The following is a 27,389-nucleotide window of genomic DNA, read 5'->3' as shown; positions in this document are numbered from 1 at the left end:
GGGCCGGGGATTGAACCTGGGTGCCTTGTCTGGGGAAGCCAGTGCTCAATTGCTTGAGCCACATAAGCTCCCCTCTAATTTATCCTCTTTAACTGCTTCAGGCAACATGTTTGACTCCTTTTTTTTTTTTAAAGGCAAAATGAGCTGTTACAGGAAAGGTATAAATCACACAGAAGGGGAAGAGCAGGAAGTCAGAAAGGTCTTCTGGCAAGGCAGGAAAGGAACTGGCCCTTGAACGTTTGGTAGAATTTCGACAGGGACTAGAAAGACAGAATAAACAGAGGTCTGGAGGTAGTCAAGCATAGGGCATTTTCCAGGTTTGCCCGTAGTGGAAGAGGGAAAAGGGAACAAGGGAAAAAGGACCTAGGGCTGGGACTGTGGACAATCATGCATGACAGGGGCTCTGAGTGGCCCTGCGCTCATGTGCACTAGAAATCTGAAAGTTAACATTTGGTTAATTTTCCTCTATATCGCGAAGATGACTACTAAGACAATAAGAAGGAACATGTCAAAATTTAAATTTCTTCGACATCAGGTTTTTTTCACCCCAGTTATTTGCTAGAGCTTCTGTTTGCAAGGCAAGGAGGAACTGGCATTAAGAAAATGCTGAGTGCCACAAAAAATTGGTGGAATCATTTTTCTGGATTTTTATGAGCCTATGAGAAATTATTTTTAGAGTTGTCAGCTTTTTTTTTAAATAAAAGAGAACATATCATTTATATAATAAGACATCCTAATCAACAAAGCTAAGGCTACACTAATTATAATACTAATGAAAAATATAACTTTTATTCAAATCCCAGTGCTGGAGGGAAAACCTAAGTGAATTACCCATAAGTAACATAACTCAATCTTCTCTAGTTCAGATTACTTTTTTAAATGCATTTAGGCTAAACTTATTTTTTTGTTTAATTCATACATGAAAAGCATTTCTGAATTTGAAATACTGATCAGTTAAAATCTGAATGATTAAATTATTAGAAATAAAGGGGGGTGAATTCTAAAAATATGATTAATCTCAAGGACCTTGACAGCAGGACTTTCAAAGAATTACAACTTTTCAGAACTATGAAAAAATGAGTGCCCATTTTGACTGAAGCATCATTAATCCATGACAGTAATTTTATCAAAGTTCTGTAGAAACCAGCTTCACTAATTCAAAATGAAAAACAAAAGTAGACGGTATAATGACCCCTTAGTAAGTTACCTGCATCTCTGGGTAGTGTAGATAGTTGGCCCTTAATTCCTGCTTTACTTTCATTTTGAGCTTTCCCCTAAAGGTGGTGTCTAGACTTCTGAGCAATCAGCAAGATGGACTCATGGTCTAGAATTTACGTATGGTTAAGTGACCAAAATAATTGGAATATATGTTTATCTTGATTACTACAGGAAAAAAATTTTTTTTTGCTTCAAACACACATAGCTAGGTGCATTTTCTACTTGATGTGGAAACATGGATTTTGGGAAATAACTATGTTTCCAACAAGAAGAAATCTGAAATTAGGTTCTCCTATGATATTTAGGCTATGTGCCACGAACAAAATGGAAGTACTAGCTGAAGAGAAAAAACACATGTATCTTATCATACCATTTATACTTTCTTTAGCCCGGACTGCTTTGGATTTGGACTCTGAGGCTACATGATGAACTGACTTTATTTTTTATTTCTCTCCCCCGCATCTCCTCCCGCCAGTTGTCTGCTTTCTGTGTCCATTTGCTATGTGTTCTTCTGTGTCTGCTTGTATTCTTGTCGGCAGCATGCGGAATCTGTCTCTCTTTTCATTGCGTCATCTTGCTGCGTAAGCTCTCCATGTGTGCAGCACCACTCCTGGGCAGGATGCATTTTTTCCACACTGGGCGGCTCTCCTCACAGGGCACACTCCTTGCACGTGGGGCTTCCCCATGCGGGGACACCCCTGCGTGGCAGGGCACTCCTTGCGCGCATCAGCACTGCGCATGGGCCAGCTCATCACACGGGTCAGGGGCCCCTGGGTTTGAACCCTGGACCTCCCATGTAGCAGGTGGACACTCTATCCCTTGAGCCAAATCCACTTCCCCTAACTGGCTTTAAACTGCTGAACAATTGATCAGAATATACAGAAAATCAGATTCAGGCATCTAAATTATATTTGTATAGTTACATATAACCAAAACATATAGATTAACAATTTTTAACTCAGCCTAGATTGCTGGGAATTCGTGAAGACTGTGACATTGTCTACAAGATATGGAATAGCTGGTTGAAAAATGAAAAAATTCAGTGAGATTGTTTGATTTATATAGATTTACATAGAATCACAGAAGATCAATAATGTTTGAAGATCAGAATTCCCCACGACCTGAGGGTTCCTTGAAGGCTCTCAAGAGCCTCCTTCAAAGCTGTGTATACAGCTGGCCAAAGAGGAAGGTAAACGCTTGAATGGATTAAATAGAGACCAAAGCGGAGAATGAAAGTCAGAGAGAGGAGCAATTTGGGGGGATTTTGATTTCTTCCTGTGACATCTGGAAGCAGCTGGGCACTGATTTTGGTATACCACCAGAAGCTTCCTTTGATAATTTGATGGGTTACTGCATTGAGATCTACTCACATCAAAAGCTGTTCTATCTGAATGGAAGCTTCACATTGGTCAAAGCTATGAATTTTAAATGATTACTAAAACCTCCGCAAAACTCCTTATTTTGGAAAAGCTCCCTTCATCAGGATAAGAGGCAAAAATAACCAAAACCCAGTTGCTGAGCTTTATTTCTCATGTAGAGATCACAGGGATGTTTCCTATTCTGTGCAGCAAACATCCTCCTACAGAAACCTCTGAGAAGGGATTGTCTTAGTCATGTTTGCAGTCCTTTAAGGGCTCAACTGTATAGGTCTTTAATATTATGACATTTAATTTCTATTTTTTCTTGCCTTTGCAAGAAGAACTGACTGAAACTCCCTATCAAGTTTGCTCATCTCTCTGTATATAGTAAGTTAACTGTCACATGAAGCCAAAAGACTATTATGAAGTTTATGAGTGTTCTTTGACTTTTCTGGGAAGAGAAAATTATACCATCCATACTACATAGGTAGGGCTTTAAATAACCTTTGCCTACAAACGATAGGAGGTATATTTTACATGAATGTGTGCAGTGCCTCTAAGCAACAGGAAATATATTTTATGTGAATGTGTAAAGTGACACTTTTTAACAGGAAAATAAAAGCATTAAAAGCAGAACTGGCAAGCTTTCATAGGCCGTTTCAGTGATGCAGACTTCAAAGTCAGTTCTTCAGAGGTGAAATAAACTTATTACAGCTTGATTGCATCACCTGGAATAGAACTCTTGACTTGAAAAAATGGCTGTACGTTTTATGAGGTCTGAAATACAAAGGAAATTGATGGCCTTAAACCAGCAAACGATTTCGCCATCAGTGCCTGCTGTTTGTATACTGCTGCACAGCAGATCAACAGTCAGTTGTCGGGGAAAGCTGGACCAAGCTTCTGTGCTGCCCAGTATTGTTGATAGCTCTGTTCCGAAACACATTCTTGCCTTTAGAAGGAATTGGCCCCGTATTAATGATAAAAATATAATTGTCAACTATGTTTGAAGGGGTAGGGTCTCAACCAATTCATGATCCTTACTGTCTTAGATGGTTTTTCCATTGCGAAAACCAAACACCTGCATGATGGAACAAAAATTTAATTTTCACAGATGTTTTAAAGTCCTTATAGATGAAGAATGACTTCAAAGATTATCTTCTTATCAGAACAGTTTTGAGAGAGGGTGCATACCAAAGACAGCAAAAACAAGATATCAAATGAAATGAGACTTTGGCATTTTAAAAATATTTGCTGGAACCCGTGAGGATTTCTGAAAGAACTGACTATGTTCTTGAAATGTGCTTTGTGAGCCAGTCAAAAGTTAGAAACAAATGGTGATCTAGATTTTTTTTTCTTCCAACAGGCCTATCTTGTATGATTTTACAAGTTAGTTCTACAGTTCATAAAAACACACGGATCTTTGCAGGTCCTTTCTCTTAAGTCGACTCCTAAAGTCATAAACTTGAGTTTAGACGAAGCTTTAAAAAGTAGGAAGGGCGGCGGACTTGGCCCAGTGGTTAGGGCGTCCGTCTACCACATGGGAGGTCTGCGGTTCAAACCCCGGGCCTCCTTGACCCGTGTGGAGCTGGCCCACGTGCAGCGCTGATGTGCGCAAGGAGTGCCCTGCCACGCAGGGGTGTCTCCCGCATAGGGGAGCGCCACGCGCAAGGAGTGCACCCCGTAAGGAGAGCTGCCCAGCGCCCAAAAAAGTGCAGCCTGCCTAAGAATGGCACTGCCCACACGGAAAGCTGACACAACAAGATGACACAACAAACAGAAACACAGATTCCTGTGCTGCTGACAACAACAGAAGTGGACAAAGAAGATGTAGCAAACAGACACAGAAAACAGACAACTGTGGTGGGGTGGGGGAAGGGGAGAGAAATAAATAAATAAATCTTTAAAAAAAATAAAAATAAAGAGTAGGAAGTTTAATTCTCTTATGTTTCTATAGACACTGAAGCTGTGGTTTTGTGGAACTTTTAAATGTTTGCTTTATCCATCCAAGAGTTTATATGCTGGACTGTGCTGTATGCATCTTTGCAAAGTAAAGAGAAGGAAAAAAAAAAAAGAGGAGAAAGATCGATCTAAATTCTGCCATGCCACCTGAAGTTCCACTGCAAGATTTCCTTATATTTAAAGTAGAAAGAAACTACTGATATACGTAAGAAAATTACAATTCTGTTTTTCATGCTATTCAAGCAACATAAGAAATAAATCACAATGATCACTGTATTTGTTTTAAAATACTACAGCTGTTTCCTTAATCCCCTAGATCTTTAATCTTTTTTTCTCTTCCTCCCTCCCCCCCCATCATGGCAGGCACCCAACCACAGAAAGGAATGGAAAGTTTAAAAATACTCCCCTAAATGAGAAATGTCTTGTCAACACGCAATATTTGGAAATCTGGCATTTGGTGGATAAATTGTTCACATTTCCAACAATGACCCTAGTGTCCACCGACCTGGCAGCTAGAATGAGAATAATAAAGTATCTGGTGATATGTTCACTTACCATTATGAGACATCCCCACAGCCAGGCATTTCTGAAACCGACAGTACTGACATTTATTTCTACTTTTTTTGTGGATCCGACAGTTAAGATCACACCTATCATAAATAAGCTTCAACCTGATTGTCCTCCGGAAGAAACCCTGCAGAGGGATAGGAAAGAAGCAAATTTTACGTCCCTGTGATACGAGGAAGCAGCCACATGGGGCCTAAAGGAGCTTTGGCCTGGGACAGGGCAGAGTCTTGACCAGTTCTGACATGGGAGACTTGAGACAAGTCACTTAATCTCTCTGGAACTCAATTTTCTTTGCTATACAAAAGAAAGGTTCTTCAGGGTCCTTCCTTAGCTCTCAGACACTGACCACATTCAACTGATGTCATTCAGTGTATTCTGGCTCTGTATTTTTTTTGGTATGTTCTAAGAATTGCTCTGGATTTAATGTAAGGCAAATAAAATACCATGTAATCAGTTCAGTCTCTCTGAAAACCATTCCAATGGCATGCCCTGAGCCTTTTCAATTGTGCTAAGCAGTTTGGCAAAGTTATAATCATTTCATTCTAAACCACAAGCAGGGCCAATAAAAATCCATATGTGGATAATTTTTTTTTTTTAGATTTCTCTATGTTGCATAATTTCCTGAAGCATTCATTTTATTTATTTATGCAGTTGAAAGAGAGCCCCATAATCACTATAACCTACAGACAAAATGAGATCATAGAAAATAACATGAGAAGTAATAAATTATTTCTCAGGAAATCTACTGCTATCTCAAAATGGCAAATAGGTCGATTTGAGGCTATAAATGAATTCTGCTATCTGGTATCTTTTAGAAGGAACTGGAAAAAACCTCATGAAAAATGTGTTCTAACTCCATTTTTTCCCCTGTTTATAATATTTCTATTCATTTCTCTTGTGTTTTTCTTCATGAAACTCCATTCACAATTCTTTTGAATTTACCTGGCCCTGGTTGGTATAAAAAGTCCCTCAACTACTAATGGGTCTATGACAAACATACTTTTTGACTTTCTCCAGCTTTCTGTCCTGAACTGTAAACTTGTTGTCCCACTGGTTACCTGACATCTCCGCTTAGAAACCTAATAACCATTTCAAACCCAGCGTGTCCAAAAGCAAACTCTTGAGTATCCCCTACAAACTTCCTTCACTCGCGGCTTTCTCCATCTCAGTTGCTACAGCTCCATCCTTCTAGCTTCTCAGGATGAAATGCTCAGCGTCATCCTTGACGTCTTTCTTTCCCTTACTTGGGAAGCGCTTTCTCTAAATACACACTTGCCTATTTCCTAGATGGCCTTCAAGTTTGGCTCACACTCACCTAGTCAATGAGCCTCTTCCGACCTATTACTACAGTGGCCTGTCCCTGCCCCACCCCGACTGGGAAAACCCTTGACCCTCCTTACTCAGCGCTAGTTGTTTTTTTTCCAGTAGCACTTATCACTTTCTAATATGTCAGATAATTTATTTATCCTATCTGCTTATTTTCCACCCCTTTCCCACAAGCCAATTAACACTGAGCTCCATGCGGGCAGGGGATGTCTCTTTTGCCCCTGGATGTTAACTCAAATGCCTACAACAGTGCACAATTAGAACTGCTTGGATAAACATGTGGGAATCGCTTAACTTCCTTTCTGGGCCTCACTTTTGCCACATGTAAAATGGGGAAGCACTCTTTCTGATATTTTGATTCTGAACTGTCACTGAACATTTAAAAGACCTTGGCATACTCTTTTTCTTTTATATTTCACTGTTATCTTTTCAAATGTAATATTAGTTACCAACAGAAAATACATGCAACTATAAAGCATAATAAGAAAATAATCAAATGCGAACCCATTTTCCAACCCAAGATCTAAAACCATGACGAGCAACTTGCATTTACTTATATACTCTTCCCTTATCCAGTTCCTTCCCCCAGGAGGCCCCACTCTTAACAAAGTAATCCTTGTTCTCAAGTTTGGGTTTATTTTCTTGCCTTTTAAGAAAATATAGTTTTATCATGTAAGGATGTATAACTAAATAATATACTGTTTCATTTTGCTTATTAAACAGTATATTACTTTTGCTTCATTAAATGGTATCATACTATATGTAGTTTTTTGGTGGCTCTCATTTTTAAAATTTTGGTTTTAGGTCTCTGAAATTCATCCACTTTCCTGTCAGAAGCTATGCTTTGTTCATTTTCACCACTAGATAATATTCCATTATATTATTCTACCACAATTTATTGATCTATTCTCATGTTGATGGACGCTTGAACTGTTCCAGGTTTTTTGCTACTATGACTATTAATTCTAAAAATATTCTTGTAAATGTTTTATGATGCACATGTTACAAGAGTTACCTAGGAGTAGAGTTTCTGGATTGTGTGATATGTGAATGCTAAATTCTATGAGATATTACCAAATTTTTGTTTTCCAAAATGGTTTTAACAATTTAGACTCCCTCTAGTAGTTTATGAAAATTACTATTAATTCACATTCTCCCTACTTGGTATTGTCAGACTTCCTAATTTTTGACAATCTAGCATGTGTAAAATAGAATCTATGTATGATCTTAATTTGCATTTTCCTGATTTTTCAGTTCCATTTTTATAATGGATTGTCTTTTCCTTAAAATTGAGTTTTATATATTCTTTATATATTCTATTGTTCATTACAGGTGTTGTAAATATCTTCTCCCCTTTTTGGCTTAATACCCTTGGAATTAAATATACATACACCCAGACTGTTAGCTTTACAAAGTCTAAAGTTAAAATTATCTTTCCTCCTCCCCCAAGGACCTTAGAACATTTTAACACAAATTATTATTTTTTTAAACCTGTACATATCTTCATGTCACCCACATTCTTGGAAGTTAGCTTCACAAGGTACTTAGTTATTTTTCTTAACACTTTGAGTTCCACTAGCTTTAAATTTCTTTTGTTACTGTGAAAAAGCTGCTGTCAGTCAACTCTGAAGGTGATCTTTCTTTTTTCTTTGGTTGCTTTTAGATATTCTTTTTGTCTTTAGTATTCTGCAGTTTTATTATAATGTGTTTTGGTACAGATTTCTTTTAACTTATCTTCTTGGACTTTGATTAGGTATGTGTTAGACTTTCTAATTTTAGCCTTCATGTTTCTGAACTTTTCTTTTATATTTTCCATCTTCTTGTCACTAAATACTCACTACTATTGATTGTAACAGTAAAAATCAATTCGAACCGCAGTCAAGCAAGATCACAAATCATCCGTAGTTACAATGACAAAAGTAAAAAAAGAAATGTTTTTCAACAAAGTTGACCAGTAAGAACAGTCCTGTACATTACTCTTCTTTTGATCAGTAAAGAAGACATGTATTTTTAATATTCAAAGATCCTCCCAACACTTAAAGAATTAAAACCTTCAAATTCTAGCAGATCCTGGATAAGCTTTATTCTTTGAGACATCAGTGGTCTCATTTTGGGTAATTTCCTTGCATATCTTCCAGTTCAATAATCCTTTCTTCTGCTGTATGCAGTGTTCTGCTTAGTCCTTCCCATCAACTTTTTATTTCAATAATTATATTTTTCACATTTATAAATTTCACTGTTTTGTCTGTTTTTTCAAATCTACCTGGTCTTTCCTGTGTGTTAAAGACTTTTGCCACTTGCTCACTGTTGTGATCCTGCCTTCTTTCTTTTAATAGTTCATACACAGTTTTTCAGTAGTCTGCAACAGGTAATTCCAACATATGCTTTCTTAGGGTAAGGGTGGAGGGGGAATTTAATTCCATTGTTTTTTTTTTGTTTCTGATGAATGCCATTCAATGCACTTTGTTTTTTTATGTGCTTGTTTTTTTATTTGAGCTCACTGTCTAATCTTAAATTGTGGAAATCCTATAGGATCTAAATTGGGAATTCTCTCCTCCAAAGATAATTAGCTGGAAGCCAGGGTTACCAGTGACTTATGAGTATTTCAAACCCCCTTGAGAATCCTAACTAAATTCTGGTTCAACTCCTCTTCACTTATGGCTGAAGACTACTGCTCACTTTCATTTAGTACTTTTATGGTGTCCACCACGTGGGAAATCCTGCTCCTCTAAATCTGCCTGCAGCTCACAGCGAAAGACCTAGGACTTTTTTGTTTTATCTTGATTTTGATGGTGTGTTTTTGAAAGTTTATTTCTTGTGAGATAAAAAATGTCTCAATGAAATTGTCGTATGTAAGATCTGCTGGAAGCTGAAGCTTTTTTTTTTCCAGGCCTTTATTGTACTTTTTAAGAAATATATTTTTTTATTATTTTTTAAAAAGATATTTAGATTACATAAATGTTACATAAAAAATATAGGGGATTTCCATAAGACCTGCTCCTTACACCTCCCACATTTTCCCTCATTAACATCTTTCATTAGTGTGGTATATTGGGTAAAATTGAGGAACACATTTTGGAGCACTGCTACTAAGCACAGATTATAGTTTACACTGTAGTTTACACTCTCTTTAGTTCTCAAAGGGTATTAAAAAGTTATGTTTTCTTCACTTATTAATCAAATGCCAATGTACAAAATTATTCTGATAAATGCTGGTGAGAAATTTTGTTTGATTTCTGCCATTATGTCCATATATATCTTGTGATATTCCTTGGATGATTTTCTGATATTTACTTTTAAAAACTATTACTAGTGGTTGACAATGCTGCTTGGCTAAGGTGACAATGGGGTAGACCACAGAGTACTCAGTTATTTGACATGGTTGAGAGGAAAGTTTTCTGTTAATAAAATTATGCTCTTTAAGTTTAATCCTTTCAGAGTAATTTTTTAGACTTATGATAAATCTTTCAAAAGTGGAGTACATTCTTTTTGTGATGATTCAGAGTCTGTCAATATTAAAGAATAATCATTATGAATATAATTTATGTACTGCATCTATACATAAAATCTTGAATTGAATATATACAGACCCCAGCACACACACCCTGGACCTTGCTTTTTTTTTTTTTTTTTTTTAACACTAAGTTCATAATAGCCAATATTTTTTCTTATCACTTGACACTTTCTAAAGATGATGATGTAAATATAGTATTACTGAGTGATTTTCTGCAAAATTATTTAGTGATTTGAAGAATGAAGCAGACTTCTTCAAAGTTTCTTTATATTACTCATAAATAAACACTTTAACAATACTCTTCTGTATTCTTTCAGAGAACAAAAAAACAATGTGCAATTTCGACAACTTATTCTTCTGCTAATCATGAAGTCTGAGGCCGGTGTGACAAAGATGCATCAGTCACCATTACAAAAAATGGTTTTATATATGTTATTGTGAAGTCTTAACATTTTTTTTCTGTGAAAGATAGTGTCTCTTTTTAAAATTGTATTTTCTCCAACCTTTCCTTGAACGCTCCACTTTTAACAAAATTTCAGGTACAATGAAATCTAAGAATGGTATTGCTAATTTTACAGTGAGCTGAAAAGTCCTCTGCTGGGCCTGCAGTCAGCTTTCCCATGAAATGCTATGGTCAAAAGAGGCCAAATCATTGAGGGTATCACTGGCATGTGGGAATATACTACAAACTCTTCCTGAGGTAGGATCTTACATAGAAATACAAAAGTAGATACCATTGTTTTGCATGGAAGACTGCATTTACTTATATCTCTAGATAAGTCTCTGGGTCTAAAATGATCTTTCACTAAAGAAACAAAACATGATGAAATCTACTGAAGAAAAATGTGTCCAAATTGCAAGCAATACAGCTTTGCAAGCTCTAAAGTATTCATTTCTTTTGGTGTCTAAGGTTTTCTTTTACATAAGTCTGCAATATTAACACACTTGAGAATCTGTCACTATTTCACTTAAATCAAAACCAATTTTTTTCATTCCCATCTGTTTAATCGGCCTTTTGACAAGTATCATTAATATAAACCTGTTCCACTGGCACTGTAAAATTGTTGAAGATCTAGCGATAGCTATTTTAAGCAATTTAATTATTCTTTTCAATCCATAAGTTAATGTGCAGTTTTGTGGTCAACTGTATTTTAATTTATGGGTATAGCTCATCTACTGAAAAGGCAAATGTTTAACTGCCAAAGGACCTTTCAGAAAACATATATGGATGAATCCATTTGCCCATTTCATTTTCCTGGCTTTTCAATGAGGGTTGATGATAAACTAAGGAGATGTCTTTGATTATTAAGAGTCACTAATCTAATTTAGCTGTATTCAGAGGGTGGCAGCAATTTTATTTAGTTCCAAAGCAGCAATGAATGAGTAATTGTACAGCTTCATTCTCAGTGCCTGGTAAGAGTGGTTCTCAAACATTTTGGTCTCAGGATTCCTTTACTTTCTTAAAAATTACTGAGGCCTCCAAAGAGCTTTTGATTATGTGGGTTATATCTACTGATATTGATTAGATTAGAAATTATAAGAATACATAGTCAAAAAAAAAAAAAGAATACACAGTCATTCTACTCCATCAGAGTTCTGTCATCATCACATGTCATATCAAGAACACTCCACTTATACTCTTGAGAGAATGAGAGTGAAAAAGGTAAATAACAATTTAGGATTATTATGAAAATACTTTCAGTCTCATATGCTCTAAAGGGGTCTTAGGGATCCCTTGGGGTCCCTGGACCACACTTTGAGAACTGCTGATTTATAACTTGGAGAAACCAAATTATATGGTTTTACTAACATTTTTCTTATCCTTGTCTTTTAATGTGTAGATGTCTATTTCTCCTTCTAAGGCTAGCATTAACTTCTTAACTTCTTAACATTTTAGTCTAGAAACTCTATGATCCATATGTTGGATGGTTTGCAAGTTACTGCAGATTAGTAGAGAGTACTTTTAGTTTTTTTTTTTTTAATTCAATCTAAGTTAAGGACTCCACTGTATTCTTCAGGTTTTATTCATGTTTATTTTCCATCTCTGCCTTCCAATCTTTCAGCTTCAAACCTGAAGGCATTCAGATTTTCTCCTCCTCTTTTTTCTTTTGTTGTTGCTGCTTTTATCATTATAGCCAATCACTGACAACGTTGCCTTCTTTAAATTTTCAGTTGCTTTCAGTAGTGTTACCTCTCCACAAATCTGTGCCTAATAGAATCATGGTGGAACTATTTGCTTAAATTTTTAGTTTTTCTAAGTATTTTACTAGACCATTAAAAAACAGAAGTTTATTGTGGAAATATCACAAACCACATATTTTTATGAAGGTATTTATCAAGATAGCCAAAAGAGAATGATTTCTTCAGATAAACATTGCTCAGATTTTAGTAGCCATGTATTCACATGAAAATTGTATAAATTTAACTCAGTAAAATGACATGCTGGTATTGCTCAATGAGATTTGAGATTATGGTTTCATATAATATCATAGACATTTTAATTTGTTTTAATCACAGAGTGAGTGGGATTTTGTGTTTTACATGAAAGCATCTCTTGTCAGAAATATTTCAAGGAGTCATTTTGAAATTATAATCTTTGAGATGAATAAGAATGGGGAGCTCTAATCTAGCCAAATCATTTTACACATGAGGAACCTTAGAGAGCATCTCATTTGACTCTATCATTTGCTTGGTGAGGAAACAGGCTGAAGGAGCACAGAGTAAATCACTCATAAATATTTACCTTATAAAAGAAATACTGTTTTTATAGAATAAGATCTGATTCAATCCTCATTTGGGCTTTTTATTCAGAATAAAAACACAGAACAGCAATTAGGTAGGAGTTAAGATTCTTATGTGGGTTCCTGGTCTCAGCTTTCTCACTGACTGGATCAATTTCAGACCAAAAAAAAGGAAACTAGTATTTACTGAACTCCTACCATGCACCTGCTCTTGCCGAGGTGGTTTTGCACACATCATTGTTTAACTCCTTCAGCCTAAGTTTACATTTCTGAACTTTCTAAAGACTCTTTTCCAAAGAAAGGAGGAAAAACAGTATCTACTTTCCAAAATAGTTGTATTATCTATTTGTCCATAACACAATTTCAAAAAGATGCTAGACTAAGAAAACACAGAGTCCAGGTTTGGGAGGCACAATAAACATGGTCTAGTCCTGTCTAATGGATATGGGCAATTTCCTCTAATCCATACTTTCTACAGCTGTAAAGTGACCATAAATAAGCTGCACCTTACAGGAGTGCTTTAAGTAAGACTCAAATGAAGATACACACACCCATGCACACACAGATAATCTGGGTTCTGGTGCCAGCCTGTTACTGTCTTGCTGTGGCATCTTGGACAAGTCACTTTTTTTTTAATCTCCAAGATGCCAAGGGTTGAATTAAATTAGTGCCTCAAAGGGCCAATTTGGGGAAAAGGAAGTGTGACAAAGCTGTCATGATACTTTTATTAGTTTTCTGAGGTTTCCAAATATTATATTGTTTGAAGAATGGGTTCTGCCACACACACAAAAAGTTTGACAATTTTATCTTAATTCCTTGTAATGTGTTTGCAACAGGAAATGAAATAACAGGTATATTTTCAGCAAATCCTTTGAAGAACGAATTTAGCTGTTTTTTTTACCTTGCATCCCTCACAAGCATGCACTCCGTAGTGGAACCCGGAGGCTTTATCGCCACACACCCGGCACTCGATTGCCATGAGGGAGCTGGAACAGTCTTCATGGGGCTTATTGTAGAGCTGGGTCTTTTCAGAATAATAAGGAGGGGATGCAGGCTCCACTTTGATTGCACCTGTAGTTAGAAAAATGGGAAACAACAGTTATCGAATGAAAAACAATGCTAAAAAGACAATAGGGCGAGTACCATAATCCCCCACACTGACATATTATTATTACTTAAATGCTGGGGCACCATGAGACAGTGAAACAACACTGGAGTTTAAGTCAGGAAAAAGTAGGCTTGGTAATCACAGGCTAATCAAAACATCTCTGAGCCTCACCTGCAAAAATGAAAGGGGTAAGGGATTTCAGTCTATGGCTCCATAGCCCTTCAATACCCTGCAACAGTGAAGTCCTAACAGAGAATACGTGGTGTTTGGCCAGTTCTGCAATGCAATGCTCTGTATTCGCCATTCCTCACCAGAGTAAAATGTATATTTTATTTAAATGGTGCCTTTTAGAAAGTGTCTCTAAATCATTCTTGCAAAAGAAACGCAGAAGGAACCAGGCTGTGATGAGGTAAGAGAATGCCCGGCTGGAAGGTACATGAAAAAGAAGAGACCAAGCTACCATCCAAGCTGAATCAGAAGAGGTAGTATGTAAAATGATCTTTGAACCTATGGAAAATAAGCACTGTATTTTTACTGGTTTGGATCAGGTCTATTAAATTTCCATATTAGGCTATAACTGAAAACCACACAGATAAATATAACCAAGCATATTATTTATCTTTTTAAAAAACTAGAAATACAGGAAGTTCTTATTTATTGTCAAGTAATGGCTGCCAATTACATAGTGGTGGCTTTGGAAAACTAGTATATCAGCACACAAAAAGATAAAAATCAAGGAAACAGCATCACAGAAACATTTTATCTTGAAAAGTGCAGGTTTAGTTTTTCTTCGGTCTGATGTTTTGATGTGAATTTGATGGAATGAAGATTTATCAATAGCCAACTGTCAAAATTTAAATTTGTGCTGAAAAATAGGTTTCAATAAAAGCTTTTCAATTTGCAGGATTAGAAAAAAAAAGGGTACAGCAATAGTAATTTTGTTATGATCTGTTATAAGGTAACTTGGAACTGTTACTCATTAACTTATGAGTGGTCAAAAGATTTCAAAGTTTGGATGATGGACTCAGTCTGGGGTACAACTGGCAATGCAAACATGCTAGAAAATGCACTTAAGAAGGAAGGAAGGAAGAAGGAAGGGAAGGAAAAAATGAGCTGAAGCATTTATACATCACATTCCTTTTCGGCATATAGTAAGTACCTAACATTCCATGGATAAATAGATGAATAAAGGAATGGTAAAATGCCTTCTCTATAGAGGTGTCTGGAGTAGCGATTCCAAAGTTACTGAGAGATTAGTGCGATTCCATTTTAGTAATCTGAAAACTGAACATAAACATCATACTTTGGTACTCTTGGAGCTTCAGGTCATACTTATAATCAGCAACCATTGGGTCCGCTCTTGTGAATGGAATGTCTTCATAGTGTGGAGTAGAAAGAGTGGAGAAGTCAACTGTGGTGAAGGGCTTGATGTCAAAGGAGTGGGCGTGCTCATCCATTACAGAAAGGTCCACGGAGCTGATTCCAAAGTTGGTGGGCCAAAACGGCATCTCTGTGTCAACCATGGTAATTCCTGAAATGGAAAAAAGAAGAGCCACCATGTTAATCCTAGAGACACATAGAGAGGGAAGTGAAAATGTCTCTGGGGGAGCCTCGTCCCGCTCAAAATGGCAGGGTGAGACACTTAGGGGCTTCGCCCCTCCTGGAAGCTTTGCGCGGCCAGCAGGAACTGGCTTTCTCAATGCTTTAGAGAGCAGCTAAAGTTCTGCACCAACAGGGCGGGTGCCGAAGGAAGAAAGAGGCCACTTAAAAGGGGAAGGACTCCGCGGCACCCCGGCTGGCCCCTCTGTCACCCTCTCACCGCAAGCACTCCCAGTGTGGGTCCCTGAATTCTCCTCCTGGCAGGGGCAGAGTCACCCTGGTACACAAGCTGGGAGCATGGACACCTGGCCCAATCGCTGGTGGCGGGCTGAGGGACTCGCTGTCCCAGAACCCGGCCTGTGTGTAAAAGGCAGGTCACTGAGCTCTCCTAAAGGACGCTGTGGGTAAGCCGTCAAGAGACTGCCTGGGCCAAGGGATTGTTGGCATAAGAAATACAGTACAGTGCCCAGGTCTGTGAAGAAACATCTTCCTAAGGAAGGAGGGACATTAGACTTTGTAAACGGGGAATTCCCAGGTCCACATGCGCATGGCAAAGACAAGTCACAGGTGCAGAAAGGATCAGGAGGGTCCTTTAACTTTGGCCTCGAGCTAGTCTCTAAGCTCAATGGAGGATAAGCCCTGAAGCAAAGCACTCCCACAGGTTCCCACAAGTTCGATACCATTAGACCAGCGCTAGAGAGATGGCTAAACAGAGTTCTTCAGATTGGAAGGAAAGGCCACTAGACAACAGATCATAGCCTCATGCAGACATAAAAATCTCCAATGAGAATATTTATATGGGTAAGTATAAATGCCAGTGCCATTGTGCTTTTGGTTTGTAACTCCATTTTTTACTTCCTACAGGATTTACAATGCGGATGCATAAAATGTAATGATTAATTAGTGGTTTTGGAATCATGATGTATAATAATAATAATTTGTGACAAGGACTTCATAAATATGTGGGCTACAGGAACACAGTCTATATAAAGATCTATTTTTATTTATTTCTCTCCCCTTTCCCCCTCGTTGTCTGCTCTCTGTGACCCTTTGCTGTGTGTTCTTCTGTGTCTGCTTGCATTCTTGTCAGCAGCACCGGGAATCTGCGTCTCTTTTTGTTGCATCATCTTGCTGCGTCAGCTCTCTGTGTGTGTGGCACCACTCCTGGGCAGTCTGAGCTTTTTTTGCATGGGGTGGCTCTCTTTGCGGTGGTGCACTCCTTGTGCATGGGGCTCCCCTACGTGGGGGACACCCCTGCGTGGCATGGCACTCCTTGCATGCATCAGCACTGTGCATGGGCCAGCTCACCACATAGGTCAGGAGGCCCTGGGTTTGAACCCTGGGCCTCCCATATGGTAGGCAGATGCTCTGTTGAGCCAAATCTGCTTCCCTGTATATACTTTTGAAGTTAAGTTGGTATCAAAGCAAAGGAGATTGTTACAGAATTAGGATGTTACATTTAAGCCCCATGGTAACCACAAAGAAAATACTAGAGAATATCCAAATTTACAAAGACAGAAATTAAGAGTACAAGTTGTAGAGACGGGGATGGGGACTTAATGCATAAGAGTGTAGGGTTTGTATTTGGGGAGATAGGAAAGTTTAGGAATAGAAGGTGATGAGGGTACCACAACATAGTGAATGTGTTTAATCCCACTGAATATGTTTAGGAGTGGTTGAGATGGAAAAGTTTATGTTGTATATCTGTTTCTAAAATTTAAAAAAAAAAGAAAGAAAGAAGACAGAGCAACTAAAGAGACAATGATAATTAAATGCAATATATGATCCTGGATGTGACACAGCAAGGGAAGAGAAAAGGCACAAAGGGATATTATTGGGACATATGAAAAAACTGGAATATAGACTGTTAAGTGTTATATCTATGTTAAATCATTTGAACTTGATAACTGGGCTGAAGGTGGTTAGAGAAGAGAAAACCTTTGTTCTTAGGAAATGTACATGCCCAGTTCTAAGTGTTCAAGGAGCATGATGTATTCAACCTATATTCAAGTGTTCAGAAAGTGGATTCATAATGGATAGACTGATGGGTAGGTAGATAGAATGATACGGCAAATGTGGCAAAATGTTAAAATTGGTGGATCTGGGTATTTGGGGGTAGGGGTATGTTGAAGTTCTCTCTATTGAGCTTGTTTTATTTCTCTAACTGTCCTGTAAGTTTGAAAGTATTTTAAAATAAAATGTTGTAAAGAAAAGTCTTTGGTAAAGTGATTAATCTCATCTAGATTATCACAATGAGGGAAGAGAACATAATCATCTTCTCAAGACCATCTGGAGCATTTTAAACAGGGAAGAAGTTACACCTTATTCGGTTATCACAGCAGAGAATTTTGTGTTAGAACAAACATATGTAGTGTTGCCATCAAATGTCCTGAAAACATTTTTACTTTCATTATGTTCTATAGAAAAGATCATTAACTGGGTCTAATAATGACTGTTTTTAAAGCACAGGGTTCTAGGATAATTTCGTTTTCTTGAAATTGGAGAATCTAAATATTTTTCTCTTTTGGCTGGAACTTTTGCTACTCTATTAGTTTATAATGCTTTTTTGTAACAGAAAAATTGTATGTTTATTAAATTTAGGTAAATTAACTTATTCTTTAACTGCATAATAAAATTATTTTGTTCTTTAAGTAATACTAAAATGGATATATATTTTTTAAAGTGAAAATTCCTTCTGTATATGAGAAATTAGTCAAATTGTTTTTTCTGTGAATACAACTTTTCTTAAAAAGAGAAGGAAGTTTTGGAAATATTTGCTAGCAGTGTGATTAGAGATACATGGATACATATTAGCTGTAATTAAGAGAATGTCACAATTAGAATCTAGTCCAGTAAAAAGACTTGAATAGACATTTCTCCAAAGATGATATACAAATGGGCCAAAAAACAAAGGAAAAGATGCTCAACATCATTAGGCCAGAAGGGAAATACAAATGAAAACCACAATGAGATACCATTTCACACCAACTGGTATGGCTATTTTTGAAAAAACAGAAAATGACTAGTGTTGGAGAGGATGTGGAGAAATAGGAACACTCATTCTTTGGTGGTGGCAATGTAAAATGGTACAGCTGCTGTGGAAGACAGTTTGGCGGTTCCTCAGAAAGTGAGGCATAGAATTACCATATTACCCAGCAGTCCCACTTCCAGGTATATAGCCAAAAGGATTGAGAGCATAACTATGCTGTGGTACCCTCACCACCTTCCATTGCTAAACGCTGACAGATATTTGCATACTAATGTTCATAGCGGCATTATTCACAAGTGCCAAAAGATGGAAGCAACCCAAATTCATCAACTGATGAATGGATAAATAAAATGTGATATATACACAAAATAGCATATTATTCAGCTGTAAAAAAGAATGACGTCTTGATGACTGCAACAACATGGATGAGCCTTGAAGACATTACGTTGAGTGAAATAAGCCAGATAAAAAAAGGACAAATATTGTGTGATTTCACTGATATGCAATAATTAGAATAAGCAAATTCACAGAGTCAGAAACTAGAGTATAGGTTTCCAAGGTATGGGTAGGGAATGGGGAATTAATGCTTAAATTGTACAGAGTTTCTACTAGGTGATGGAAGTTTTAGTAATGGATGATGGTGATGACAGCACAGGACTGTGAACGTACTTAACAGCATTGAAGTATATATCTGAACGTGGTTAAAAGGGAAAATTTTAGCTAGTATAAATGTTACTAGAACAAAAAATTTAAAAAAAATCATAGGACTGGACAACACAGTGAACTCTAATGTAAACCATGGACTAAATAGTAAAATTATAAAAATGTTCTTTCATGAATTGTAACAAATGTACTACACAGATGCAAGGTGTTAATAAGAGTGTTAAATGGGAACATCTGTATTTTATGCATGATTTTTCTATAAATCCACAATTTCTCTAATTCAAAAAAAATCTAGTCCATCATTACTTCCCGCCCCCCCAACAGGAACAAAAAATCCAATCATCAAATTTATCTGGAAGGGTAAAGGGCAACAAACAGACAAAGCCATCTTGAAAATAAAGAAAAAAGTTGGAGGACTCATACTTCCTGGTCTTTAACCCTCTATAGTGGTTAAAACAGCATGGTACTGGCACCAGGATAGACATATAGACGATGAAATTGAATTGAGAGTTCATAAACTGATCCTTACATATATGGCCAATTGATTTTTTTAACAAATCAATTTTATTGATACATAGTAATAAAGCACACAATTCATCCAGTGTCCAATCGATGGTATTTGGTATAATAATATAGTTGTGTATTCATCACCTCAATCATCATTACAGCATTTTCATTATTTCAATAAAAATAATAATAATAAGCAAAAAAAAACAAGTAAACAAACATAACAAGAAAATTTTTCACCCCTTGATCTCTCTATGCTTCCCCTGCTGTACGTAGCTGTTATTTCTGGCTATTCCTGCACAATTACTTATTTATTTATTGAGCAGCTTTATAGAGGTATATTCATATACCATATGATCTTTCCAAAGCATATAATCAATGGCTTTTAGTATAATCACAGTGTTTTCCATTCATCACCACAAAAAATTTTTAGAACAATTTCATTACTCTAAGAAGAAAAACTCCACACCCAGTATTACTATTAAACTGCCCCTGAAACATAAACAAAACAAAACAAAAATGGAAACAAGAAAACATAAAAAAAGACGAAGGGGAAAAAACCTCATTAAGTATATTCTCAGGCCACAGCATCATGAGTTTCATGAATTGCCTGTTCAAGATGGAAAATGTCACATGCATTTTTCTAAATATAATCTGTGGCCACAATATGTAAAATAAAGCCCTGAGAGGTTTGGGGTTGAAGTCTCTAATCTGGACTTGTGACCCACTGGAGTGTGAAGCCCTTAAACCTTTCAGTAAAGAGACGCTGTCCGACTTGGTTTACCTAAAACCGGTTCACTGTTCAAACGGGTGCCATAAGAGCAGTTGCTAAATCTGTAAAATGTCAACTCTGTGGCCAAACAGCACTAGTGGAGAGCTGTGTGCATTCAGGATTGCTGGTGCTGGAGACAAGTGAATTGCTCGCAGGGCCCTGGGCCCTGGAATCACAGGCTTAGCTATCTTTCAGAGCAGTCATATCCCTGCCACCTAACAAAGGACTTGGCTCACAGAAGGCACTCATTCTACATTTACGCATTAAACAGTAAATGAATTGCTGACTGAATATGATGGCTGTGAAATTTTAGCAAAAGGGGCCAGGGAAGGAAGTGAACTGGTATTGCTTGAGTACCTCTCATGTACCACACACATGCTACCTTTTTTTTTTCATGCGTAGTGTTTTATTCCATAAAACAAGCCACACTACTACCTTTCAGTAAAGAGAGGTGAGGAGACTTGCCCAAGATCCAAGAGCTAGTCAGCGGGGGATTTGAACTCAAGGTTGACCCAGAAACCCTATTCTATATAAATTCTTTTAGTGTTGAAAAGGATCCGTCACAGAGGAAGTGTGACTCCCCTGGAGGTGTCTGGGAAGGGGCCTCTTGCTCTTTCCCTGCAAGAGAGCGCTAAGGAACTTGCTACTGAAGTCCAGCTCTTGAATGAGATAAAAGATTTCAGCTGTGGGCTTCATAAGAAGAACAAAGTGCCTAGAAAGCACAAATAAGCAGAACAGTGTAGTGGCTGTGCTCCTGTGGGTCCAATGGGACTCACTAGGCACCCATTTGGGCTCACAAGTCTGAATAGCTACATAAATAAGTACCCAAACAGTCTTGAGCTATCTGTGTTATAGTGTAAACACTACACACCACAACGAGGAATGTGTCCTGATGATAGCTGAAAGGTCAGAGTGGGTCTCAATGACTTTTGAAAGTTTGTCTTATCTTAATGATAAGGGCACCCATCCAACATGCCTTTTGCTTCAAAAATTCACCTGCACCTCTTAATATGGGTCGTGTATGTCTCTTGGCCCATCTCTTCAGCATGCTTTTCTCTTACCGATTTTCCATAGCATAAATTAGCTTCATACCAAAATAGACCTCTTTGGTCCAGATGGTAGTATCCATAAAGGTAGGTTTATCAAATATTTCTCATTATGCCTACTGCAATGTTCTTCTGTGTACAAACTGAAGCCTGACTACCTGAGTTAAAGGTAGTGCATACTCCTCTGTGAGAACACTGGGAAATGAAAATAAGGATGCCAAAAATACCTAGGTTACAGGGAAAGTTGGTTGCTCATCATTTTGCTGGTTTGATTTTTTCGTTGTTTTTAAAGCTTTGTTTCATTTTTAACATACAACTTCAATGACGTGCTGTCAACAAAAGTCATGCTTCTTAATGCAGGAATCTTATCTCTAGGGGGCATCTATTATATTTAAATGTTTTGAAAAAAGGTTGTCAAAATAACCATTTATGAGTTAAGGAATAGAATGAAAAAGTCATGTGATTTTTAAGATATGAGGAAGCTCCCCTAAAATTCTATGCTTGTGGTACATTTCGTGGCCAAAAGAATGGTATATTTTGACTGTCCTCTACTAATTATGGGCATTTTGGTGAAAAAGCCAGAGAAGCACTGAATTACATATAATAAATGAAAATATCTCAGCTTGTCATTCAGGGCCCTGCAAGACACAGCCCTATCTTACTGTTTCAGTCTTATTTTCCACTACTTACCTCAGACCTCACTCCCATCCCAAGCATATCCTACTGTTTGCCCAGGTTAAACATGCTCTGCTTTTTCTAGTCTGCCAGTCTTGTTCATGGTATTTCCCGAGGCTGAACTATCCCCTTTCTGCCCTCATTTCTACATGTTTTTCAAAGCCCAGTTCAACCATGGAGGTTCTCTATGAAGCCTCCCACAAATTCTCCAACTTTAAAAATGTTCTCCCTTCTCTGTGCTCCTACAGCATTCTGTACCTCTTTTTTTTAATTTTAATTTAATTTTTATAATTTGGATAAATATCTCCACTATTAGGTTTCACATTCTGAAGCAAAGGGATGGTGTCTTGGTATTCGATTTTTCTTAGGTCCTTATGCACCGTAGTTGCTCACTAAATATTTGCCAACTGAATAGAGATTGAGTTTTCATTTTACTGTGAAAAATGGAAAAATAAGAAGGCTTTCTCAGTGGTTTAGTTTTGCTAAGATGTAAGCCTCTAGAGAAGAGATGTTAATCTTCAATCTTATATGTAAAATGCAATCACAACATAACCCATCCCCCAACAGTACATACACAGTTTTTCTCTTTTGAGGATTATAGGGGGAACATCAGGGTCCTATAAATATTTTCCTTTTCTTAGTAGAAAGGACAAAGTGAAAAACATATTGACCAAATACACACTTTCCCATTGCCCTTTCCTCTTATTTCTGGGACATCTTGACCTAAACAATATTTCTCCACGGATCGTGGTTACTGGAGGCACAAAGATTTCCTAGAAATTTTATTTTATTTTGACTTTGAGATAGGCCCAGGGAGGCTGCTTCTAATTTGTCTCTAGAAAACACAAGCTACTGTTCCTGCCAAAACTGTAAGTCGAGGAGGTGCTTTTTGTTACTCCGTTCAATTATCCATGAAAGAACAAATGAACAAAAATATCTGCGTGAACAATCTCTTGCAGGAATAAGTTTAACTTTCCATCTGGGTGACACTGAGTTGATGCATCCATCAATTTCACAACCCCTTAATGTGTTTCAAGGAGGCAAGAGTCATTTTTAGGCAGACCTTGTAAGGAAAGGAAAGGATTTGTGCCATTCATCTCAGATCTTCTAACTTGGCTTTAAGCTCTATGATAGTCAACAAGCAGAATTTTTACAATACTCCAAGATACAATCTAGAGCAAACAAAAATACAACCCATTTCATGCAAAAATAAAATAACTTCTCTAATCTGATAGGCATCATTATTTGGGGATATGGAAGCCGGACAGAAAGGCCACTGGATTTTAAAAATCGAGTACCAGAACTATTCAGTTTACCTTTGAGGTATTGTGCTTTCCCTTACAAAAAGAAAAGAAAACCTTCTATTGCAGTAACTGGGGGAAGGCTGCATCTCTTCAACAATTAGCTAGCATTGATAGAACCTTACATTTTTGCTAGATATTTGGCCAAATACTGTACTTGGATCATCTCCTTCAGTCCTCCGAACAGCCAACAGGGCAGCCGCACTCACGATTCTCCTTAAAGGACAGGAAACGACGGCACAAACGATGGAAGAAAGCGACTTGCCTACGAAGGCCTAGTTACTGAATGGTAGAGCAGAATCCAGGTGATCTAACTCCTAAGCCTGCACACGTAACCTTCTAGACTGAATGCTGGTGAGAAAAAGAAATCTCTTCCCGATCGTCCAGTTCCATATAAACAACTATTAATTTCAACAAACATTCCGTTCAACACTTACGACGTGCTGGGTACAGGGGGCTATGACGAGTCATTCCCAAATAAAACTTTATTAGAGAAATGTCTTAAGAAACATCAGGAATATGAGCCAGGAAGAGCCTTTCAGAGATTCTCTAAAACACAGTAGACTTGCTGGAAGTGCCCTTGCAGGGGCAATAACCGACTTTTCAGTCTCTTCTAACTTGTTTCATTTAGTGCCGAGGTCCTCATAAATACGCTTCCAATTTCTTTCTCCTGTTCCTCCTTTTCAATTCACACAAATCATTTTGCCGTGCAATTTGACCTGGGGCTTTTCTAGTTTGGCTCCCTCCACGATGGCTGACATGCAGAAATAAAAATCATTCTGAAATAGTGAGGTGGAAAAGGCCTTTCTGAGGTCATCTAAGTTCCTCATACGCCAGATGAAGAAAACGAAGTGAAGCGATTTGCCCCCGATGGCACAGTTAGAGGCTGACGAAGGAGAACCCGGGGTTTCTGTCTTGTGGCTAGCCTTCTCTGCACTGCATTATGAAGTTGTTCCTATATATGGAGATGGTGGGAAAGGGTCTTTGAACTTGTGTCACCTTTCATAGAGCCAGATTTTTTGGTCTTAATTAAATAATACAGAAGAATGACATCAAATTTAAGAAGGAAAAAAAGTCTCACGCAAATAACTTTTTGGCAAATTAGAAGAAAATACAGAAGCAATAAATCAATGACAGAATTTGTTTCTACCAAAAATAATAACCTCTGAATTCATCAAAAGGTTTAGGAAATGGGGGTTTTGATTAATTGAATGGTCTAACAAGGTAAGCACTGTGAGTGTAAATTTTCACAGAATAAATACAGGGGCACATATTTTATTTATTTGTTTGGTAGCTTTTGCAGGTTGCTTTTCTGAGCATCAAACAGTGAAGAAGGATGAGAGCTGGGATGGGGTCAGGTGGCCTGGGTGTGAATCCTGCCCTGCTGCCTGCCAGTTCCACGATCTCTTTATCCTCACTATCTCCATCTGTAAAATATTCACCTTTGCCTACCACTTGGAGTAGTTGTGAGGATTAAAATAGATAATATACAGAAAGCTCTCAGCACAGGGCCTGGCGCTTAATAGGTTCTCAATAAATATAGTTACTATGAGTAGTACTTGTTTTTTTATTAGAGAAATTGTGAGTTGACGAAACAATCATGCATGCCATACGTGATTCCCATACATCACCCCCCCACCACCACCTTGCATTGTTGGGGAACATTTGTTCCAAATGATGAGACAACACCGTCGAAATATTACCGCCAGCTATAATGGTTTTTGTACTCATTAGTCAGCTGAGCACTAAAGTCATAGAAAAGGTGGGCTCAAACCTCCAATGCTACCGCTAGAGGACAGGAAGAGGAAGAAACGGCAGCAGAGTCTATTGTTCAAACTGGACCACGCCTGAAACAGATGTCCTGTCTTAGAGTCCCCTGGAAGAGCAGAGTCCACAGCCTCTCTTGGTTACTCCTTCCAAAGCTCTTAATAGCTCCTTTGGAGCCAGGAAAGGCTACGTCTTATGTGGCACTTCCCCAACTGTGTTGCACATATGCTAATCACGTGCCTTTAAAAAGAATTACCATGGAAAAGTTTTGTGGCCAAATAAATTTGGGAAATGCTAGGTTAAGCAGGGTTGAATAAGTTTACTACAAGAACTTCTTAGATTAATATGCTAGTGGTTGATCAGAATATGCAGAAGAGGGGAGAGCACAGCATTTAAAGAGTTTCACATTTGACAGAATATGACTGATGAAAGGATGATCTTACCTGTGTCAGAATTTGTGACTATCTTTTTATCCGTTTCTATCCCCATTACCAATGGAAAACAAAGTTTTCATCCTCCACATACTTGCCCTTTCCCATATAAACCTGAGAGGTAGTATTAATTCATTCCTAAGCTTTTCCTTAATGTTAAAATGACCAAGGCCAAGGGTTCATGTTGGTTAATGAGCAACGAAACCCAAGAATTACAGGATTTTTTACTTAAACCATATAGAGAAGAGTCACTCTAAAGATCAATGTCCTTTCTATAGAGATTAATATAAGTATTTCCAGATAGAGGAAGAAATGTCCCATGTAAATGATTAAGAATCAGATAATGCTGAACTTCTCAAAAACAACACTGGAAGCTAGAAAAGCATTAGAGCAATGTCTTCAAAATTCAGAGAAAAAACGAATTTTTCACTCAGCCAAAACATCAGTCAAGTATGAGAGTAGACATAGGTATTAAAAATTTTACCTCTCAAGTACTCATACGCAGAGTTCTCACAAGGACAAAGTCAGAGGAAAACCTGGGATATGAGAAAAAAAGATAAATCGCAAGAGAGAGAGAAGAAGGAAGCCCCAAGAAATAGCCCCAGAGGAGCTCAGGGGAGCAGGAGGTAAAAAAACTCCATGTGGGCTTAGCCAAGAAATTAGATTACCTGGTGTGGCAGTTTGATATTATTTATGAATTCCAAAAAGAGATATTATGTTTGTAAACTGGTCTGTTCCTCTGGGTGTGATATATTGATTGTATTAAACTCAGAGGTTTCACTTTTCCTTTATTAAATCAAGATTAGGGCTCTGATTTGACCACATCAGTAGGGCGGGCAAAGTTGAGTCCCCGCCCCCTAGGTGGGCTATTTAATCAGACGCTCAATCAAGAACATGGAAGCAGATACACGGAGAAGACCACAGGGGAAGAGAGATGAGCCTGATGGTCTACAGCTGACCTTGTGAAGAGCCCAGAGCAGCTGAGTCTGGAAAGAAACGAGCCCTCCAGCTACAGCTGAGATCAGAAGAAGCTGGGCCCACGAAGCCGGAAGAGGAAGAGGAAGGCTAAACCCTCATAGACATTGCCCCCATCTTGCTTCCACATGTGGCAACAGTTTGGTGAGGAAGGAACTTTGAGTTGGACTCTTTAGGGTCTTGGAACTGTAAGCTTTTACCCCACATAAATATCCTTTATAAAAGCCAACAGATCTCTGTACAGATTTCAGCACCCCTTTTGGCTAATTAACCTGGCATGTTTGACCACTTGGAGGGGAGTTTTATTTTGCTGTAAGGTAGCTTAAGAATGAACCATTTGTGGCCACAAGAAAAAGAACACCAAACATGAGCAACAACTAAAGGGGGAAAAAAAGAATTACTAACTCCAGAAAAACAAAAAACTATACAGGACAGGAAACAGTAACATTATACTGCCTGGCTCAGTTGTAAACAACACTTTCATAGTTATTACAAAGCAAACATGGAAAACGGATTAAATCCAAAATAACAAATAACTATATTGTGAAGATGGGAAAGGAAAAGCCAGTGGTTTGGGGGAAGGGATGGTAAGAGAGTCAAATTCTTGTTTTCAGCAGCAGGTCAATGGATAACAAATACAATAAAAAAAAGAAAAGAAAAGAACAGAAATAACAGTATAAGTGTGGTTTTTTGTTTTTTGTTTTTAAATAGAAATTTTATTTCTTTCTCTTCCCCGACCCCCCCTCCAGCTGTCTGCTCTCTGTGTCCATTCACTGTGTGTTCTTCTGTGTCTGCTTGCATTCTTTTTTTTTTCTTTCAGTTTTTGTCTGTTTATTTTTTTTAATTATTTATTTTTAAAAATTACATTAAAAA

The 27,389-nt window shown here is 37.7% G+C and overlaps 1 protein-coding gene across 4 annotated transcripts in view; it reads right to left on the bottom strand.

The window, feature by feature from the left end:
- PPARG (peroxisome proliferator activated receptor gamma) overlaps positions 1–27,389 on the bottom strand; it is a 135,563-nt gene that overhangs the window by 34,873 nt on the left and 73,301 nt on the right. For all 4 annotated transcript variants that reach the window (XM_071212228.1, XM_058288757.2, XM_004456117.4 and 1 more), the window contains exons 3-5: positions 15,095–15,322; positions 13,585–13,754; positions 5,091–5,229 (exon numbers count right to left, since the gene is read on the bottom strand). In XM_071212228.1, the coding sequence (XP_071068329.1) occupies positions 5,091–5,229; positions 13,585–13,754; positions 15,095–15,314 (529 nt within the window). In that variant the 5' untranslated portion in view covers positions 15,315–15,322. The remainder of the gene's footprint in view (positions 1–5,090; positions 5,230–13,584; positions 13,755–15,094; positions 15,323–27,389) is intronic.

This window comes from Dasypus novemcinctus, chromosome 26 (genome assembly GCF_030445035.2).
Source record: "Dasypus novemcinctus isolate mDasNov1 chromosome 26, mDasNov1.1.hap2, whole genome shotgun sequence".
NCBI lineage: Eukaryota > Metazoa > Chordata > Mammalia > Cingulata > Dasypodidae > Dasypus > Dasypus novemcinctus.
The sequence above is the reverse complement of the archived record's forward strand: the minus strand, read 5'-3'. Positions and strand labels throughout refer to the sequence as shown.